The sequence below is a fragment of the Quercus suber genome, unplaced genomic scaffold (genome assembly GCF_002906115.3).
Source record: "Quercus suber isolate HL8 unplaced genomic scaffold, Cork oak 2.0 scaffold_528, whole genome shotgun sequence".
Lineage (NCBI taxonomy): Eukaryota > Viridiplantae > Streptophyta > Magnoliopsida > Fagales > Fagaceae > Quercus > Quercus suber.
This window is the reverse complement of record NW_027069977.1, coordinates 372,280-393,969: the sequence shown is the minus strand read 5'-3', so window position 1 is coordinate 393,969 and position 21,690 is coordinate 372,280. Positions and strand designations below refer to the sequence as shown.

The 21,690-nt window shown below is 34.5% G+C and overlaps 3 protein-coding genes and 1 non-coding gene across 4 annotated transcripts; 2 read left to right on the top strand and 2 right to left on the bottom strand.

The window, feature by feature from the left end:
• Positions 1-1,475: 1,475 nt before the first annotated feature.
• Positions 1,476-6,857, bottom strand: LOC112036621 (pentatricopeptide repeat-containing protein At1g69290). The gene is made up of 3 exons (XM_024069456.2): positions 2,540-6,857; positions 2,258-2,314; positions 1,476-1,797 (listed from the first exon to the last, which is right to left on the bottom strand). Exon 1 carries the CDS (start codon positions 6,800-6,802, stop codon positions 4,829-4,831), a length of 1,974 nt encoding a protein of 657 aa, XP_023925224.2. The 5' UTR covers positions 6,803-6,857; the 3' UTR covers positions 1,476-1,797; positions 2,258-2,314; positions 2,540-4,828.
• Positions 2,535-3,356, bottom strand: LOC136061200 (uncharacterized). Its single transcript, XM_065763844.1, has one exon. The coding sequence runs from the start codon at positions 3,354-3,356 to the stop codon at positions 2,535-2,537; it is 822 nt and encodes a 273-aa protein (XP_065619916.1).
• Positions 6,858-6,942: 85 nt separating the features above from the next.
• Positions 6,943-7,016, top strand: TRNAN-GUU (transfer RNA asparagine (anticodon GUU)). Its single transcript has one exon. It is a non-coding gene; the product is annotated as a tRNA-Asn (tRNA).
• A 402-nt stretch (positions 7,017-7,418) lies between these two features.
• LOC112036624 (protein root UVB sensitive 3) lies at positions 7,419-14,407 on the top strand. Its single transcript, XM_065763858.1, has 15 exons — positions 7,419-7,660; positions 7,750-7,807; positions 8,744-8,803; positions 8,896-8,934; positions 9,045-9,107; positions 9,280-9,336; positions 9,643-9,706; positions 10,867-10,950; positions 11,373-11,455; positions 11,548-11,677; positions 11,929-12,021; positions 12,715-12,853; positions 13,172-13,212; positions 13,300-13,487; positions 13,956-14,407. Exons 1-15 carry the CDS (start codon positions 7,542-7,544, stop codon positions 14,052-14,054), a joined length of 1,317 nt encoding a protein of 438 aa, XP_065619930.1. The 5' UTR covers positions 7,419-7,541; the 3' UTR covers positions 14,055-14,407.
• The last annotated feature ends 7,283 nt before the right edge of the window (positions 14,408-21,690 follow it).

Sequence of the window (21,690 nt, the reverse complement as noted above, 5' to 3'; positions counted from 1 at the left end):
TTTTTTTCCCTTGGAAACATAGGCATATTTAGCCCATAATTAAACATTTATTATTGCTTAACTTTTGCCCTCATACCCATTTTTACAAGATCCATTTCATTTTTGGGATTAAATATTTCAAATTGGTGTATCTACTTATCTAATGTCACATTATTTAAAACTTTAGATGACATGATATCATATTCACTTTTAGATACAAGAAATAAGATCTTACTCGTAAAATGAACTTTCTCAATTTTACTTGAAACATATGATCCTTATACTTACAAAACATTAACCTATGGATCAGTCACAATATATTACAACTCATAATTACATTTAATAATAATGTTAAGAGTTAACATCCAATTATATTGTATCAAACGAAAGTGGTGCCTATATGCATGCATAGGACTCACTTGGCGGGATTCATTTTGATCAACATTCATGTATTTCAGAAAATATAACATTGTAGAGAATATTTTTGATATGCTAAATTGTAGAGAATATAATATAGAGTTTTATTAACGGGTAAAATTTAGGTGTAGATATATAGATGTTGTACATTAGATTATCTAGTTAAATTGAAATACATAGTTATATTGAATTTAATTATTTTATATATATATATATATAAAAGAATTGTTTATGTTGTAGACTTGTATTGGTCAAGCATTCATCTATCTTAATTTAATTAGGAACATACAATACTTTATATTTAATACTCAATTAAATAATATTTTATCCTTATTAACGTGTGCTTTAAGGACACGAGTTAAGTTGTATTTAATACTCATTAAATAGTATTTTTTATACATGTTTTAGAAAATAAAATCAAACTTCAAACACATATTAAGAAAAAGACACAATCATGGTAAATTTGTGCTTATAAACTAATGAATTATTGATAAGTATTTTTTTCCCTTGGAAACATAGGCATATTTAGCCCATAATTAAACATTTATTATTGCTTAACTTTTGCCCTCATACCCATTTTTACAAGATCCATTTCATTTTTGGGATTAAATATTTCAAATTGGTGTATCTACTTATCTAATGTCACATTATTTAAAACTTTAGATGACATGATATCATATTCACTTTTAGATACAAGAAATAAGATCTTACTCGTAAAATGAACTTTCTCAATTTTACTTGAAACATATGATCCTTATACTTACAAAACATTAACCTATGGATCAGTCACAATATATTACAACTCATAATTACATTTAATAATAATGTTAAGAGTTAACATCCAATTATATTGTATCAAACGAAAGTGGTGCCTATATGCATGCATAGGACTCACTTGGCGGGATTCATTTTGATCAACATTCATGTATTTCAGAAAATATAACATTGTAGAGAATATTTTTGATATGCTAAATTGTAGAGAATATAATACTATTATAAATGTGAGTTTAAATAGCTCATATTTGCAAACTAAAGGAGCATATATGTAACCATTAGCAATACCAAATAAAGAAGAGTCATGACAAATATAGAATAAACAAATAGAACGCATCTAAAGTTGACATCAAATAGTTACAGCAGCCACCCAAACCATATTATCTGTCTCAATCCTCTAATCTGATTTAGAAAACCATTTAAGTCTGCAAAAATCCTAGAATCAAAATTGAGATCTTTAAGAACAACTTTTGAGAATTATAAATGAACCCTATAGGAATGACAATGTCACCACTTTCACCAAGAGTGAGAGAGAAGTGTTCCAAATAAGCCCTTCATTGGTAGTTTGTATCGCCAAAAGTTTTGAGGCATCCTATAAAAATAGCAACATCCAAGAGAGCCAGATTCCTAGCCAAAAAAAAGGTAAAAGGAGAAATCATCATGTGCATATTAACTTCATATCAGATCACCTGAATGTATATACAAGTTCATTTTTTCTTAGGGAAAATTACATTTAAAAAATTTAAACCCTATAACTTAGGGGTAGTTTCGAATTAATGTTGAGATTTTGGTTTCAAAACTATTAAAAAGACAAAAGTGAGCATCCCAATAACAATATATATTTTTTTTTGATAATCCAATAATTAGGGGAACTGGAGATTTGAACCCTAGATGTCCTTATTGAAAATATCAAGAGGTGCCAGTTGAATTGCACGGCTCTTGGCCATTTTGAATATGGTTGGATTATTAAAAAGAAAAAGGCAAAGCATTACCCTGCCTAAAAATTCTTCAGCAAACGAAGACTTTTGGTGGGAAAGGTAGTGATACATAAAGTAGAAAAAAGATAAAGGCACTGCAATTTATGTACCTCCAAGAATCATCTTCAGTTGAATTTTTAGTCCCCGTGTCCCGCTCCAAGCATACCCTAATCATATCAAACCACATATCAAATTTCATATTCAGACATAATAAGTTACAAAAAAAATTGGCCAAAGTCCGTGTCATAACCAACAGACATAATTTTTTCCAATCTGTAATGTAGAAATTCTAATAATCATCTACTTGTGTTTTAAATACATAATAAGTTGGAGGAGATCCCTGATTTGAAAGAAAACTTTCAATAACAAAATAAGCATGGTTTTGAACTAACCTCGTCCAAGGCAGTTGTTGCTGCTGTTTGCCCCATTCTTACAAACACAAGCAAATGACTGGTCCAAACCAGCAAAACCGCACAAGCCACCACTTGCTTCACAGTCCTTGCACGTCTCGGTGTCATATGAATCATTATACTGCAAAGAGATTCCGAATTTCCATTTCATCGGATCCCCCTCATCATCCCCAAACCCGTAGATTGATGTATATGATGAGCACTGGAGCTTAGGAAGGTCCAATGCATAACCTGAGCCAAGGCCAAGTGGTGAATCATAGACACAACATGTAGAAACAGGTGCATTTTGTGGCAAACCAATGCCTGTCACTCCCTTGCAAGAATACAGCCCTCTACAAATCCGAGAGCCTGATCCGGTATCACATAGTTCTTCATCAGCATCAAACACAGGAGACGTTGTTGAGCACCCGAGAAGAACGAAGATAACATCAGATGTTATAGTGAAGGGGCTGGTCCTATCTAAGATGAAGCTTCCTGAGTTTTGCATTGAAGAACAGGTTGACATGAGGGGATCTGTGAGAACTATGGTGTTGCTCGGGTAGTCGATTGAGGAGATAGTGTAAATGCCGGTGCCAGTAGAGAATTGGAGTGTCCCGGAACTGCATTTTATGTATCTGGCAAAGACGGGATGGCCACATCCAAATCCAGTGCCGAAGGGGTACTTTATGGGGATGGTGCCACATGTGTCATCACATGTACCATTTATTGGGGTGTTGTGTGCTGTGGCTAAGACAGTGTGAAGTAAGGGGAGCAAGAGCAGGATGTAGATGAAGAGCCATGCAGTAGGGGTGAGTGACATTGGTGAAGGTTTTGGTAACAGTTTGGAGGTTCATAAACATGAAATTATGAAGCAAAGTAAAAGAAGTGGTTCACTTGTGTGTTTCATTTTTGAAGAGACAAGGGAGGGGCTGAAAGACTGTTCTTTTTCGGTGGAGGTGATCATTTTCAACGTTGTCCTTTTTCCTTTTTTTTCTTCCTAAAAAGATGTGCCCATCTGTTATGGGTTCTAGCTATAAAGCAACATACATTTACATCAACAGTAAGGACTAAAGATAATATTCGGCCAAAAATGGTGGGCTCTGGGCTCTAGGGTGATACAAACACATTCACATTTACACCTTTCTACCTAGTGGTGTCTAAGCGCAGATTGTGGATAGTGTTTAAACCCACTTGCACACAAAAACTGAAAAAGAGCTTTAGAAATGGAGAAAGGGTTTACTTTTAGGAGCACCCAAAGAACAGAAGAACATCACTTACTTTTTAACAATTCAAGTGCCAACACATCCAGATGCATAGTAAACTTACAACTTAACTATTACAGGTTAAATAAGCCCTTCATTGATCTCAGTTCAATAATCAAAACAAGAAAGAAAACTATACTGCCCATTCAACTGCTTACAATCACAATACAAGGGTTTTAATTTATGCTAGTGTGGGGCAAAAATCACTTAAAAGTTCCAGACTACATTCCAATTTGGAGAAATAAAATATCAAACAGCAAGTTTTCCTATTGCAGCTTTCGGCAAAAAAAAAAAAAAAAAAAAATTTATAGTTGCCCTGCATTCCCAGTGAAGCTGAGCAGCTTGAGAGAAGCCCCATTATTGAGTAGACTCTTTAACTAATTCCCTCCATTAACACATAAATTTCCACACATTCTGCCAAAAAGAGTTATTAAATTAATTCTAATCTACATAAAAAACCTGGTTAAACTGCCTCAGCCACCTTATTGAATTTATTATGAAATTATGAAATTCAACACTAGTAACCAATACAATTTCAAAACTTCCCTCCAGTGTGGGTGGGGCAGCCTCTGAGCTTTGTATCACGAGCAGAAGCCTTGGTGAACTTAGAAAAGCAATAAGGTCTTTCATTTTCCTTAAGTTCTCGTTCATTTACATTTGAAAATGCCAAGCAAACGCTTCTCTGCATTGTTAGCAAACACCTTGCTCAACAACATCAAGTATTGGTGCTTCTGCAGTTCCTGCTTCAAACCAGCTCAACTTTTGGGAATGCTCTTATAGACCATATATCTCATCATCCTCGTTGGATTCTCACACACTATTTACTATGCTTTAAACTGTGATTGTGAGCCCAAACGAATGGAAAATAAAGCTACTTTTGATTTACATGCCTCCAAATGAGCCCACTTTTAAAAAAAGTGAGCCAATTATCAAGTACCTTTACCTAAAAATTCCAATAAAGGTGGTTGTTAATCAGCCAGAGATGTCAGCGGAAGCTCAAATGGAGATGGATGCTGGGAACTGTTGAAGTTCATGCATTTAGACCAGCCCAATTCTTGAAAGCAACAAGTGATTCCATTTTTCTAAAGTTCCTCTTTCTCAATTTTGCCACTTTGAGCTTTTTATGGGTCTCCATAAATGCTTGCTTGTACCTCCACTTATCTACAAAGATCTTCATCTCTTGAGTTTTCTCCACAACTTGCATCACTGCATCAAAGAAACCTCCCTTAACCAGAGCATAAAGAAATGCATCCACCAGGGTGTGATCAAATTTGACCCCCTTCTGTCCATCACTGGAGACTTTTCGTTTAACCTCATTCCAAAGCATCAAAACACTGAAATATTTCTCCACAGTCACATACCCATTAATTAGGGACAAATATGTCTGGTCATTTGGTTCAAACTGGAGGAATATCATCCTTCTCAAAGTCCTCCTCGCATCTTCTAACCGCCCAGATTTACAAAATGCATGAATAATTGAATTCCAGTCATGGGTTCCCACTTCAATTCGAGGATCCTCAACAACCTCATCTAAGAAGGCTGCCATCAGCTCAGGCCGATGATTCTCCATTAAGCCAGTCATTATAGTTAAGTAACTCCCCTTAAGTTCAGGTATTCTTGCTTCCCTCATGTCCCTAAACAAAGAAAAAGCTGATGGAAAATCTTGGCTTGACATGGATGCTTCTATCAGAGCATCATAGATTTCTACATCCAACTGAAGACCCAAATTACTAATTTCCATGACCAATTGAGTAGCTTCAGCTGTTCGATGCTCTTTGCAATAAGCCTTCAAGATTGGCACATAGACCCCAAGCCCCACAGAACCTCCTTGAACATCCATTTCCTCAAGAATACTGTGTGCCTTATCGGATAATCCAAGTTTAACACAGGCATTAACAATACCATACCCAACAGAGCTATCAACCACAACATCTGAAGCCTCTAACTTTTGAGCTTCGATGATCAAAGTTGCTAAACCCTTGATACCTCCATTGTTTAGAAATCCCTTAACCACTTCACAATAAGTTTCTTCACCAAAAATTGTACCTTCTCCCTCTACCTTCAAGCTACGCAGAATAGTTTTCGAAACGAATTCTAAATTGCCCAACTTAACATACCCACTAATCAAATTGCTAAAAAAGACCCTTTTATTAGAAAAACCAAACCCACCCATCAAATTTTCCAACTCAATTATCTTTTCCTCAAGCCCCTTAAGTGCATACAAATATGCAAGAAAGCCAAAACTCGATTCATCTGGCCTAATTCCCAAAACCGACATTGTTTCAACGACATTCTCTGCATCACTCAGGGATTCAAGCTCACAACAACAACCCTCCAATGCTGCATTACAAGCCGGCAAGTCGGGTTTCATAAAATCCAGCTTCTCATCTCTAGCAATCCTACAACACTCATCGAAAACCCGCAAATAGGCCGCAAAGTTTTTATTTTTCCTAGTGATTTCAACTACCACGTTGCCCCACAACCCAAATGGCACAAAATACCTATTCTTAAACATACATCTAATCAAAGCAAAAGCAGGTGCAGCAGTGTTGGCAATTTTCATGGAATCCAAAACTTTCACCAAAGTTTCGAACTTTAACTCGTCTGGGTTTTTCTCAATGATGTAAATTACAGAAGCAAAAGCCCTCTTGAGGCTGTGGATGTCCCTGAGCGAGGACAAGTGGGTGATGAGAGAGTTTGTGAGAGACTTACTTGGGAAAACAGAGTTTGCAGTGAGAGTCTTGAAGGACTTCCAGGCCTCATCGGTGTTGCTTGTGATAAGGGCTTGGTGGAGACTGGTTTCTAAAGTGGCTATGTGGTTTTGGGTCAAAGGTTGTGGCTTTGTGTCTTGTGAAGGTGTTTTGGGAAGTGGGGTTGTTGTTTTGTTGAGAGAAAAAATGGAGGGTTGGAGAAAGGAATAGAGAGTTGGGTTTGGGGTCTCAGGTGTGGAGGAAGAGAATGGTCTGTGGGAGAGAAAGGAGAGTGTTTTTGCTTTTCTCCACATTCTCTATTGTTCTGCACTGCACCTTGCCTTGGAACATTGGCAAAAATGTCTGATTCAAGGTTCCATCGGTCGGTAGGCTCAAGGTGGGGACTTACAGGATTTGAAAACTTATAATCCTTTTGTAGAGTATGTTAACAACAGCTGGAATAGCTCAGTTGGTTAGAGCGTGTGGCTGTTAACCACAAGGTCGGAGGTTCAAGCCCTCCTTCTAGCGTGTGTTTTTTTGTTCATTTTTGTAAATCATATGATAAGTTTTGGATATTCTTTTGATTTTTGGGTAAGAAGAATTTTTCAAAAAGGGCCTCACAAAAATTTGTCAAAAATTTTGTGGCTAGATAGTAGTATTATGATATCTTAATGTTTGTAACAGAAACATGTTTATATACTGTTATAATTCTTTCATCTTCTTCTTTTTTTATTTTTGAATTTTTTTTTCTCAATCATTATATATTTTTTTTTTTATTAAAAAAAACCTGACTTGTGAATTTGTTAGAAAAATATCTTATGTATGGATTGCATGTACACGAAGTCTCACACATTAGTGGGATCACACAACCGTAGAGTAGACCCCACGTTGTGAAAAAAGACATTGATGGCATACAACCGTTGCTAGTTGTGCTCAGTTTTACAATTGGTCAAAACTCAAAACAGCCAAAGAAAAGAGCAAGGCTGCCCAACTGTGGATCCGACTGAGCCAAAGCTTATTTAGCTCTACTTTTAAACCCACTTCCAGTTTTCCATGGAAACTTCATCACCATCTTATTCAGAGATCATATTGGAAGAATGGAATGGCTCCTCTTCCACCAAGCTCTCAAAAACTGCCACCATCACCGCCTCTCCTTCTCTCTTCATCCAAAGGTTTCTCCTTTCTCTATTTTTAACTCTTTTTTTCTTTCTTTCTTTATTAGATTAGCAATTTTGTTATATAAAAAAAAATTGATATACAGGTCTGGTGGCCGATTCAACCATGTTTGGAGAAGGGTTCTCCAAGCATTTGTACCAGAGGCAAGTAATTCTCTCTCTTTGGTCAATGTTCTTTTGAGGCTAAATTGCACTTTTGGTCCTTGAAATTTGGTCTAAATTTGATTTTCCTTGGTCAAGTTTGAAAAAGTTGTAATTTTGTGTTATTAGTTCTGTCCTTCCTCCTTTATTAGAAAAATCATCAAGTCTTGTAACACAAATTTTCTCACAACCTGTAGTAATGTGATACAAATTTGATGTTACACCAGTTACAGCTTGACACCTTAACAAATTGTGAAAAAGTTCGTGACAAAAGAAAGGATGATACTATAGCTACTACTCATTTTGCTGCATAAAATTTTACAAACTGATGTGTCTATGTTTTAAACACACACAAAATATATATATATATATATATATATAAAATTCAAAATTTTATTTATTTATGTTGTTAATATGGCACAAATCATATTCGTTGCCACGGCAGCTTGTTACTGTTTTGTATTAAAATTGGTAGTAGCTTTAGCATTTTCCTACTGTTTATGTTCTTAGCATTATTCCAGATAAATGAGTGATGCTATAGCTGCTACAAATTTTATTACACAGGCATTACAAACTAATGTGTCAACTTTTAAAACACAAAACAAAAAATTAATTAAGAAATTTATTTATTATATTGTTGATTTAGCACCAATCACATTTATTACCGCATCATTTTGTAAACTTTTGTAGTAAAATTTATAGTAGCTCTAGCATTTTCCATAGATAATTTATATACATGGCAAATAAAATGTTGATGCGGCACTTAAAAAAGGGACTAGAAATTTATCTGGAAATTGAGGATTTCAACGATGGAATTGCAACTTTTTTAAATTTTAAGGATGAAAATTGAATTGGTGTCAAATTTTAGGATCCTTCATTTAATATCAAAAATCAAATTCAATCTGTGTTTTCTTAATCTCTGGGAGAAAAAATGTGCAGGGTTTTCCTAGTAGTGTGACTCCAGATTATGTTCCTTTTCAAGTCTGGGATTTACTGCAGGTAAATATCCACACACTAATATTTTCATAAGTACCATAAAATCTTGGAAAATTGTTGCTAACTATAGGTTCATGGCTTAATATTTCCTTTAGGGCCTTTCCACATATATTCGGATGATGCTTTCTACACAAGTAAGCTCTATGTTTCTCATTTATAACTTTTCAATTCATTTTTAGAAGCCCACTGATGATTACTAGGAGTAGAATTTATTACTAAAATGTGGTGCTCAAATCACTATTAGGCTCTTCTTAGTGCAATTGGGGTTGGTGAGAAATCAGCGACTGTAATTGGCGCCACATTTCAGGTAAGCACAGACTTGTTTTTGCATGTGTTAGTTTTACATCAATGTAGTTTGTATTTGCAATACTGTGTTAAGAACAGCTGACTCCAAACTGATTCAAAATTGGGAGTTGGCTTGTGAGTTGTTGAGTTTGCAATAAGTTGACAATTTGTTTTGAACATTAAAATTATTGCAGTGGTTTCTGAGGGACCTAACTGGAATGCTTGGAGGTATCTTATTCACATTCTACCAGGTGTGTTGTTCTATTCTTCCATCCTCATTATTACATATAAGATTTAGAGCATACTCTTATTCATAAACATAGCATGCATTGTTTAGATGGAAGAGGAAGACCTTAGGAAATACTTGAACCCACATAATTTGATGAAAGAAAGAAAATTTGGTAATAGTAGTTCAGAATGGTTTGTTGGTTACTTGATAAAGGGCTTCTGTTTATTCTTTGAGTAAAGATGGTGGAATAATGTTGAGTCCATTTCTAAAATTCTGTCTTCATATTCCCTCAGTAAACTATGCTTCTGTTTGACCCTCTATTCTTCAGGGCTCAAACCTGGATAGCAATGCCAAAATGTGGCGTTTGGTAGCAGATCTTATGAATGATCTTGGTATGTTCTCATCATTTTTGTTTCTTTACAGTTTGGAATTGGATCCTTTAATATCCCCTATAAAATTCCATGTATGTGTATTTTTCTTTTCTTTTTGATAAACCCTTGTATGTGCGTATGCTTGAGAGCTAGGAGACACATACTCCCCTTTGATCTGTGTGCTGACAAATCTCTTGTTAGCTTCAGTTTGTTCTTTAGATCTGAAATGCTTGATATTTTTAACTTCCAGTGGACTCCTAAAATGTTGGTGTCCATTGATTTATTAATTCTAATTATAAAAAGGAAGAACATAAAAGTCCTCTGTGGAATTTGTGTGCATGCATGACACTCTGATAGGATTTCTTTGATCTCTTGCTTACAACGAGTTGGGGTGGAGGGATTTGAACCCAGACTCTCCCCATGGAGAGAATTACCAAATGTCACTGAACCAGAAGGCTCTTAGCCTTTCCTTAATCTCTTTTAACTATTGTGTATGTGAACAAGCTGAGGTAAATAGTGTATCTGTACATGCAATCTTAATGTTTTATGCATAATTATCTGGTAATGTTTGTGTATTGTTTTTCTTATATGTAATAATACATGTGCTATACTCATAATGCTATCCATAAGCTAGCAATTACTAAGTGTCTATATTTACATACCAATTTTCTGTAGTGACTAATTTTATTATTTCACTGATGTTAACAGTAACATGTAATGTTGTATTACTTTTATTAAATGTCTAAAATTTTCACTGGTTTTGTAGTTCTTTTATACAGCATTACCAGACTTCCTTTGTAGGTTTTCCTATTTCCTTTGTTTAACCGTGTTATAATTTTTTAAAGTGTTATTTCTAAATGATATTGCTTTTGGCCACTAATAGTTGGTTGACCCTGTTGCCACTAATGTTGTGGAGAGTGGCTTCTAAATTCTGAAGAGCTTCATATTTATTTTAGGTGAATGTTGTCACATATTCTTCCTCAAATAATTCAAGCCCTTGTACTGTATAAAAAATTCATAAGAGGATCACAAGATTGCTATTCAGTGTCCTATATTTCCCTTTCAGTTGAATGTTAGTACCAGTTATATCTGATTGTTATATAGTTTTTTGTGGTTTTGTTAGCTTTCGATTCTGTCTTCAAAGTTGAATTGACCAGAAAGGCTTTTTGTACTGTTTTCAGGAATGTTGATGGACCTTCTTTCCCCTTTGTTTCCTTCAGCTTTTGTGTTTATAGTTTGCTTGGGGAGCCTATCACGATCCTTCAGTAAGTTCCTGTTTTCCTTAAATCATACAATCTGAAGACCTAGTAGATCCACTGAAAGCTGCTAGTTGATTGTTTATTTTTGTTTCTCCGGCTGTGGAATATAAAAATTATGTTTGTTATTGCTGTATATGTATTGCTGAAGATGATTTGATTGTTGATTTTAATGTAAACATCCTTTAAACTATTCAATCTGCTGAAAGACTTACAGCTTTTTTGAATTATGGGAATGCTTGTTAATGATTGTAATAATATCTATACCTTTGCATCCTCTTTAAAATGTTATATAAAATAAATAGAAGGAAAAAGATGCGGCAAGAGAGAAGTAGTCAGAATTACTGTTTTTTTTTTTTTTTTTTTTTGGTTTGGGGCAAAATTCCATGTTTTTTATTTTAATTTTTTTTTATAATTGCGTTCCCAATTAGCTGGTGTTGCAAGTGGAGCAACCAGGGCTGCTTTGACACAGCATTTTGCCCTTCAGAATAATGCAGCAGATATATCTGCAAAGGTACTACTACTGCTACTCTAACTACTAAATAACTGTGAAGACCTTTAATAAGCTAGTAAGACTGTTGGCATGTTTTTGCATGATGCTTTTAGGAAGGAAGTCAAGAGACAGTGGCAACAATGATTGGCATGGCTTTGGGCATGCTTCTTGCTCGCATTACAACGGGGCATGCACTATCTATTTGGTTTTGTTTTCTGTCTCTCACCATGTTCCATATGTATGGTAAGTTCCACTTAATTGCTGCGTGGAATCTTCTTTTTAACCGTGGCGCCTAGCATGCACCTTCCTTGAGCCCTTCTGATATTGGAATCTGTGGGTCACAGCTGTGAGGAGTTAATGATAAGATTTTGAGATGTTTCATCACTTCCTTTCTTCGTTCCATCTTATATTTATTAACTTACTTTATTGAATTTTAATCTGACTTGTGGGTTTTATATTTAGCCTCATTCAGCAGTTCCTTTCTTTTTTTGCAGCAAACTACAAGGCTGTCCGGTGCCTTGCCTTGACTACATTAAATCCTGAGAGGAGCTCAATTGTTTTTCAGCATTTCATGAAGACTGGCCAAGGTAGGACCTTTGGTGGTTGTTTTCATAGGGCTGACCAAGCTTTTTGTATTTCCTGCCATTGCAACTTATTGTTAATTTGGTTCCTAAACAAATGTTATGAAGAACCAGCAATTATTAGACTGCTGTAACATGGTCAGAATTCTAGCCACTCCGTGTCTTTGTAGAGCCAGAATTTCAACTGGTACCATTAACAGAGTCAAAGCTCGGGTTTTCCAATCCCACACACCTTGCTCTTGAATTTTGATACACCTTGTTATTATGTTGATTTTATTTCCCCTTTTTATGGTCTTGTTTGTTAACAAATCCATGCCCTATATCACAAGAGTACTGGTGCACCATCATTGCTTTTAATTTAATGCAAACTCATAAATCAACAGGTTCAAAGCTGGGCTTTACAAGCCTACACACATTGCTCTTGAATATTATAAATTCACTGTGTTATTATGGTGATTTTTATTTTTTCGTTTTGTGTTGACAAAATCCATGTGCTATGTCACAAGAGTACAAGTGCGATATCATTTCTTTTAGTTTTAATACAAGCTCTCCATATTTGTTTTTCCTGATGCTTGATTTAAATTTCTTAAGGCCTTCATTTTCCAACCCAAAGTTTTGGGATTGAGGCTTTGTTATTGTAAGGCCTTCATCTTCTGTTTCAATGGGATTTTAACACTGACATCTGAATTCTTTTTCCAGTTCTCTCACCCGAAACAGTCTCTAAAATGGAATATGTGTTGCCCATATGGACCACTTCATTGAGCTCAAGGAGTGATAAATCAATGCACATGCAAGTACATTTAGGTGTGAGGGTATCTTCACTTAATCACCTGGAACTGTAAGTTTTAAAATTCATAAGTCTATGACATTCACATTGAGGCTCCTTTAGACTCTGGGGTTCCTTTTCCATCTAGAACTATTTGTTGTTTAAGGAGTAGTGATGCTCTGATGGCAGTTGTGCAACAACTTGTCTGGGAAGGCACCTCAATCATAAAATTACTGCTTTGCATATCTCAAAGCATTCCCCATTCAAGAAGACCATGGCTTTACTCAATATATATAATAAAAAAGCTATGAGCTAGCTCCTATAATCATTGCTCTCATAATTTCGTAATGTCATACAAAATTGACAAGTTGGGTAATATTTTTTTAACAGGATGGACGTGTTGCATTCTGCAGGATCTCATTACAAGAAAGGTTGAGCTCTATCAATACTTGTCCTATTTAACAAATTAATTTTTTATTATAATCTCTAGCTCATTATTTGTTCTTTGATCTTTACAGCAAAGTACTTGCTAGTGGAGAAGAAGGGAATCATCAGTGCTATTCTGCACAAAGATTCGACATCTAAAGATGTCTTACAATCATTTTTTCACGCACTAGTTATGGTAAGTCTTACAGATAAAAATAAGTCTGCGCAATTGGAAAGCCAATCATGGATGGATAAACAGTATGAAGTTTTTATTCAAAAGGTACGTCTTTGATGTTTTTCCTTTCCTTGTGATAAGTTGCATATTTGCATTTTCACTGATCTGATAACATGATGTGTTATACCCATTTGGATGAAGAGCAAATACATCATGATATGGGGAGGCAACTGGAGTACTTAAAATGCCATCCTTTTCTATAATAATAGAAATCCATCTCCACTAATGGCTGGGATATCCAATACACTACTAATCTTTCCAGGTCTGTTGGACCCCACCCATTGTGCTGATGCATAAGATCAAGGGTTATAGTGTATTCTCCAAATGCTGGAGAGCATGCATGCTATTTTTCATTTAATGGAAACACTGAAGAAATTAAAAAGGAGCTGAACTCATGAAAATAATTTTACTGAGAATTCAGAAGCACAAAAAATGTTATATTATATTCACTTCCCTTTATTTTTTGTCTCCCAAATGACATACAAATTTATTCTTTCTTTCATTATTTTGCAGCTAAGGTTTTCAGGTTGGAAAACGGAACGTCTTCTATCGCCTTCTATTATGTGGAAGGCAAATTGGATCTGTGGACCTTTGGATGCAAAGATTGACTAGGTAATTTCTAGTCTATCGCATGAAAAAATGGTGATAAGAGGTGAAACTGGTACAACTTGCTATGACACGAGGCCATTGATTGGATCTTGCTGAATTAGAATAGAGAGAACAGTTAGCTGACAGAATCTTGACAGAAGAACATAACTACCAATGAAGGGTCTAGTGAGGTTCTGGCAGGCTAAGGATCTACCCCAAGCCTTTAGGCAAAAAGGGACCTTTTTTTATTTTTTATTTTTTATTTTTTTTAACCATCACATTATATTTCTCAAGAAGTTGCATACAACATAGATCTTACTTAGCATTTTTTTAGACGAAGGTTTCAACACCTCTATTACATAAATCTTTACTCAAAACTTTTGACTTTATATATAATTATAAATTATAGGTTATATCTCTCAAAAAAAAGAAAGATTATAGAGTATAAATGGATCATGAATTATGAATAAATATTAAGTTAAAAAAATAATTTTTTTAATCTTAATCTTTATATTTTAATAAGTTAAGAGCATTCACATTTAGTATTGTATAAGATATTTGGGGTTAATTACTAGTAAAGTACTAGTAGTATTTACAGTTAGTTCAACTGGTAAAGTTTTTAATGGTTGAATCTTCGCCTACATCAAAAACAGATTAGTGTCTTGGTTTGATAATAAAGAGACTTTTTATTATCAGGAGCGAACGCTATATGTTGAACTCTCTCTCAAAACAATGTATCCACAAACATAGAGTTCTCATGTGCATGGTTATGTGATGTATTTCTATCAACATAATGAAAATTGATAATGTGACAAAGGACAAAATCAAACATGACCATTCTACCCGTTGACAAACCATAATCAATTATGCCAAATAAGACAAAGAAGCAATGATAGAACAGTTATTAGACTAGAGAAAATGTTAGGAGTCTTCTACTTTGACTGGTTGGCATTTTCTAGTGTGTCCATAACATCCAGATTCAAATCCATTTCTTATTATAACTATCATTTTTTTTTAAATGCTAAGAGCCTTATTTGCATACTTCCCCTATTTTGTGGAAAACAATCAAAACATGATCAATTGCAATTATTTTATTTTATTTTGAATCTAATATCTTATCTAATATTAGTGGAATTTTATGCAAGGGCAATAGTAATAGGGCTATGAATGGATTGAATATTCAGCTCCATTTAACACGCTCTACTAACTCTTTTTTTCTTTTCTTTTTTTGGTGGTAAAACTCCACTAACTTTTTCTTGTACAAACTTCAAATTTTTTTTTTTTTAGTGGATTTGTTTTTACCTTGAGGAAATTTAGGTTAAATCCTCACCAGATTTTTACCGGTTTGGTTTTCCTGAGTCATCAGATTTGTGTGTTCTTTACTTTTCGCATTATATTTGTTTTACACATATTGGTTTTATCTAGATTTAATTAACAAACTTGTTAATCAACTTGGCTTAATATTAGGTTAAACATATTGTGTTAAGGGGTCTAAAACCTTACATCAAGAAAAAATGAGAATTACGAGAAACTAGAGAAACTAGGCTAAGAAAATATGAATGTTTTTTTTTTTTTTTTTTTTTTTCAAGAAATTGTGAGACTATAGCTTTAGAAAATAATTGTGATAAATAACATTAGGGGAAAGAGTGTGTCAAGAGTGAACAAAAAAGAATTCAAAAAAATGAGAAAAAACTTAGGCTATAGTTTTGGTTCAGATCTATATATGGTGGGAAAGATGGCCGTATCTTTACTAAAGATGCTTCTTACTTTCTAGGAGCCATTAAATTGATTCTTAGGGTTTATGCCAGACTTTATTTCCATTTTTATAATGTGAGTTACCATCCCCTAGTTCTAGTTGATATTGTCTACCTTCTATTAGAATCCTTAATTATAGGAATAGTTAATTATTATCCTTATCAAGACTGTTAGCAATCTTTATCTATAATCTTCCATTAGAATCTTGAAAGGAATAGACAATTATCCTTATATATAATCTACAGTTTTAAATATAGAATAAAAAAATAAATAAATAATATAAAACTTTTTTTTATAACAACCTTTTTTTGTGTGTTTTTGGTGCATTATAGCACTTTTAATATGAATGCTTTAAAGGTATTACATGTTTTACTACATAAAACTTACAAATTAATATGGTAATGAATGTGATTGGTTGCTTCAACTACCACATAAATAAATATTTAGATTGCCTCTTTATGATTGCTAACACATTAATTTGTAAATTCACAATAATAAAACTTGTAATACCCATAGCATTACTCTTCAACAACGATTTATTGTTTGACAAAAAATGGAGCTTGGCCCTTTAGATTGCACATCAAAACTTCTAAGTATGTTACTGAAGAGCAGAAACAATATCACATTTTAAGACACAACAAAGGAATTTGATGCTCTTAATAAGTTTTCAATGACAATTTAACCTATTTCCTTTTCCTCTACAAGCCAATGGATGAGCTTCTTTTTAATGAAATCAGTTGCAGTTCATGAAATGCCTATTGTAGTCAATTGTTCAAATATGTCTTTTGAGCATTGTGGGCTCCAGTCACATCCACACACGGCAATATAAATAATCCCTTGCTCACAAATAGACTTATCCATTTTGCTAGCCTGCCTGGGTTTTAAAGGCAGGTCTCAATCTAAATTCAAGCCCCATCGCGAAGGCCTGCACCTGGCCCAATAAGTAGGACCAAATGTTGAAACCTAGGCCTTGTCCTAGCTACTCAATGGAGCACAGCCTAAGCCTCTTGTTATTCTTTCAAGGCTTATTGCATAACATGACTCTCAATTTGGAAGATGCAGTTTTCATAGTTTCATTTATAGAGAGAGAAAGAGAGAGAACTTTAAGGTTGCAACCTCGACTTAATCATTAGGGAAGCAACTTGAAATCGTGGGTTGAACCCACATTTTCATTTGAAAAACACTTGTGGGTAAATACATACGTGTGTAATAAGTATTAGCGTAATAATTAAGTACGAATAAGCTAACACTTTATTGTAATAAACCTTTAATCACGATCCAAAAATAATGAGAAACTAATACTTCTCATATACCATGAGCATAACAAAAAATCTATACAAACTAAATTAAAATTTTCTCATTTTTTTCAACCAAACACAAGGAAAGTTATATCATTTTGCATCCTTTAACTTTTTTCTTCTATAATCACTTTTTAATCATTAAAATTCTTTCTATCCTTCCTAGGTTTTTATCCTCCCACTTTTTTATTATCTAGCTCATTAAGCAACTTTGCTATTCTCTCTCTGGTAATGGAGCTGGTGTTAATTGAACTAGATCCACCTCCTCATCATTGCTAATCCAGCCATGGTAAGGTCGGCGTCGCCTTCGAGTAGGAAGACTATCTAGTAGTGGGGATTGGATTACATGTGGAGGTGACTAGGTAAGATTGTTCCTAAGAGTTTCAGCACCACCAGAACTAGTAGATCTTGGGAGATAATACCCACCATCTGCAAAATAAGAGCATACATAACATGATTAAAGTAGCAATATGTGCTCATACAATTTATTTATGGATTAACAACACATATAAACCTTTTGGTTTAATGTGCTTGAATTTATATGTTGATTTTTGAAAAATGAAAAGTAATTGAGGAAATATTATTTCATAAGCTGTAAATGAATAAAAGTTGATTACAAGATTCATGTGCTGGTAGTGGGGATTGGATCACATGTGGAAGTGACTGGTAACGAGATTCTGAACTTGTTGCTAGTGGGAGATAATACCTACTATCTGCAAAATAAGATCATACATAATGTCATTAAAGTAGCAAAGATGTTCTCATGCAATTTATTAATGGATTAACCACACAAAAACCTTTTGGTTAAATGTGCTTGAATTTATATTTTTATTGTTAAAAAAAGAATAGAAATCGAGGAAAATATTATTTCATTAGCTATAAATAAATAAAAGTTGATTACGAGATTCATGTGCTGGCAGTGGGGATTGGATCACATGTAGAGGTGATGGGGCAAGACTGTTCCCAAGAGATTTAGGACCAACAGAGTTGACCGCCAGTGGGAGATAATGCATACCATCTGCCAAATAAGAGCATACATAACATGATTAAAGTAGCAAAGATCTTCTAATGCAATTTATCTATGGATTACACACATATATTTTGGTTAAATGTGCTTGAATTTATATGTTGATTGTTGAAAGAAGAAATGAGATTGAGGACAATATTATTTCATAAGCTGTAAACGAATTAAAGGTGATTACGAGATTTGTGTTCAGTGTCTGGAGCCTCATTAGGCTATGAGGCAATATCCAACGACGGGTAAGTTTGCAACAAAACATCTGTGGCTCTTGAGTTGGAGCAAGTAGGTATGGACAGCCCAGTAGCAGCATCTTCTCTATAATCTGCATCTCCCACTTCATGTTGAGAAGAATTGTCCTTCAAGAATAAGTGGGAAATGACATTAATAGTATTTTTATAAATTTAATTAGTAATAATGTGAAGGTTTACAGACAGCTTCATGAATACACTTTGTACAATTAATTGCTCCATTGCAAGGTATAAACCAACAAGAACCAAATTGTGGCTAATCTTAAGATAACTTCCTTGTAGAAGTGCTAGAAAGCTCTAGCTCAAACAACCCTTCCTCTTTCCACAATATTGAGATGACAGGTGAGATTTTGGGTTAAAGACATACTGAGAGCGTATATATATCGCCAACCAATAAATTATTATCACAGAAGCACAACTAATAAACCACAATGCTGTGGCAGGATAGGGATATCATTCCATTAGACAATAGATTGCCAGAGTATCAAGAGCAAAATTGAACATCAGTCTTCATTATGAAGCCTAACCACAACATCAGTCAATCTCCATGTTAAAATTTGCAGGAACTGAGGGGTGAATCATGTTATATCTCAAATTATGACAACTTTTTCATAACAGACTCACCAGCACCACTTAAAAATGTGTAGCTGTTATTTATTTGGGAAACAATTAAGTAGGTGTTCCTATATTTTGATAGAATATATGAAATAATGAACATGGCTTGCCCAAGACATGGTGATGTAGTCCTAACTCCTCATTGAAGATTTATTGTTATACTCCGTTTGCATATATTGTTTCAAAAGGATAGAATCATTTCCCAAATGCATAGGCACATCTCACAGAATTGCAACCGCCTTTGGAATAAGAGTCAACAACAAAAGTACTGTACATTTCTTTACTTACAAGTGAAATCAAGGAATATAACGAACTAATATTGATTAACGGATTTCAGGACTCTAGAAATGCAATTGCTAAAAATCTTTTGGGGTAATTCAAATACTAACTGGCTTGATGGTCCACTCAATTAAATCACAAATGTGTCTTATGACTTTCTGCATTCCAGCAATCGTGCATTTTCCCTCTAAAGCAAAGGAAAAGAAAATAAAGTCAATTTTCCTCAATTAAGCATATATGTGTCGTCTCAATTAGAGGTGAATGACATTCATTCCCAAGCAAATTATGCCTCGTTTAGTTCTCTGCTTTTCTTTGAACACATCAAGAATAAGTACATAATTTTGTTAGTATAATGAAAATAGTAATGATAAAACAAATAACATTTGTAAATGTCCTCTAATATATTTTTTTTTTGAGAAGATAAATGTCCGCTAATTTAAATTGCATGTAACAACAAAAGAAAGTAAAGCATATAAAGTTTATCAAAAAAGAAAAAGAAAAAGGTAAAGCATATAAAAGGTTTTTTTAAAAATGAATAGTTATATAGCATAGCATAAAAATTCAATTTTTACCTCTTGTTTGGGACCAGTTGTCTTTTCAAGGGGTGCTTCAAGGAGGAGAGAGTAAGAAGTGTCTTTAATGAAGACCCATCCTTCATTCCCACCATGTTTGAACAATTAGATACTATGGTGGGCATGGTGGTGCAATCACTATTGGTGAAACACTTGAAGCCACTGCCAAGACAGTTGAGGTAGAAGCCCATGGACCGGAGTTGCAACTGAAGCCTAGTCAGCCCCATGTTTAAATGCCATAGCAACAAACAATGAGAAAAAGACAAAACTTGTTGATATTCTAGTGGTAATATATTTTAAGGTGAAAATATTAATTCACACTTATTTATATCTACTATTTCACACACACGTTCATAATTAATATAGAAACATTCACATTTTAATGCAAAAAAAAAAAATATATATATATATATATATTATTGCAAATAAGTAACTAGATTTGAAATAGTGATTGTGTAAAAATCAAAATCCTTTATTTTCAAGTGTGAAAATTGAAACCCTTAATTAGTGAAAGATTAATTACCAGGCTCGACTTTGGTATTTTATGAAAACTTTTGGGTACTCTTCTAATTGGTGTTATTTTTTTTTTTTTTTTAGAAACAATTGGTGTTTATAAATGACAAATTTGGGAGAGAAAATTAAAATTAATATCTTTTGGAGAATAAAAAACTGTTGGCAAGTATGTGTGTGTGGGTTTATATATATAGACGAAACTTACTTACAATATAATCTATGAAGCTCCTTATTTTACACACGTACAAATCATTATTTAATTGTCATCACTGTATACTACATACTATTTTACAACAAAGGAATTTGATGCTCTTATAAGTTTACAATGGCAATTTAAGGTGTTTCCTTTTCCTCCACAGGACCTTGGACGAGCGCCATCGCAATGAAATTAGTTGCAGTCCACAAAACGCCAATTGCGGTCAAGCTCAAATTTAAATTTGTCTTTTGATGGGCACTGTGGGCTCCAGTCACATCCACACATCTGCAACATAAATAAGCCATTGCTCACAAATAGACCTGTTCATTTAGCTAGTCTACCTGGGTTAAGGGCTGGTCTCAATCGTGCGAAGGCCTGCTTCTGGCCCAGTAGATAGGACCAAGTGTTGAAACCTAGGCCCTGTCCTTATAGGTAATCAAGTGTTATTTTTTTTTTTTCAAGGCTATGGTCAAATCCAGGACTGGTATAACTCTTTGAACTTCAAATCTCTCCTTGACATTGGGCCATGGAATTGAACTCCTCCTCAACACTATGTTTCATCTTATGCAGATTCCAATTCGGAAAGGCGTTCGATTTCTATTCCATACCTCGCAAGGCCTTCTGGGTGAAGTAGCTTCTTGTGCTCCGACTGGCATTAAAATCAAACTGCTTTTGACGAAGATAAGGGGACTTATTAGGTGTTTCCTAACAGTTGAAATTGAAAGGCACAATCAAAAGCATCATAGCAGAGAGAAGAGCAATGACCAAACACAAGTGGCAGAGTCAATCTGGGCTAGCAAGGAGTTGTTGGAAGTGATTGAATCGGTGCCATATTGTGAACAGTTCATCCATTGCTTTGAAGAGATGATGATGCCACGTGGCTTAGGAGGCAGTTAGTGCTTTGGGATCAATTGCTCAATTATGAGCCTCTTCCAGAGTGTTCTTGTGGAGCTATAAAGGCTCTTTAAGTGCTTCACATGACAAAAGTTTATGTCATGACTCAATGAGAACTTTGAGACTATTCGAAGTCAGATTCTCATGTTTGAGCCTCTCCCTTCAATTAGCAAGGTGTATGCTTTGGTCCTTCAAGAGGAATCACACAAGAATCTTGGACATGGAGGTTCTTTTTCACCACAACCTGATTCAGTTGCCATGTATGCTAA

Excerpts from the sequence above, each read along its gene's own strand:
- LOC112036621 (XM_024069456.2), bottom strand. The coding sequence starts at position 6,802 with ATGTGGAGAAAAGCAAAAACACTCTCCTTTCTCTCCCACAGACCATTC.
- LOC136061200 (XM_065763844.1), bottom strand. The coding sequence starts at position 3,356 with ATGTCACTCACCCCTACTGCATGGCTCTTCATCTACATCCTGCTCTTG.
- LOC112036624 (XM_065763858.1), top strand. The coding sequence starts at position 7,542 with ATGGAAACTTCATCACCATCTTATTCAGAGATCATATTGGAAGAATGG. Across the intron at positions 11,678-11,928 it reads CACCATGTTCCATATGTATG|CAAACTACAAGGCTGTCCGG; the intron begins GTAAGTTCCACT and ends CTTTTTTTGCAG. Across the intron at positions 13,488-13,955 it reads ATGAAGTTTTTATTCAAAAG|CTAAGGTTTTCAGGTTGGAA; the intron begins GTACGTCTTTGA and ends ATTATTTTGCAG.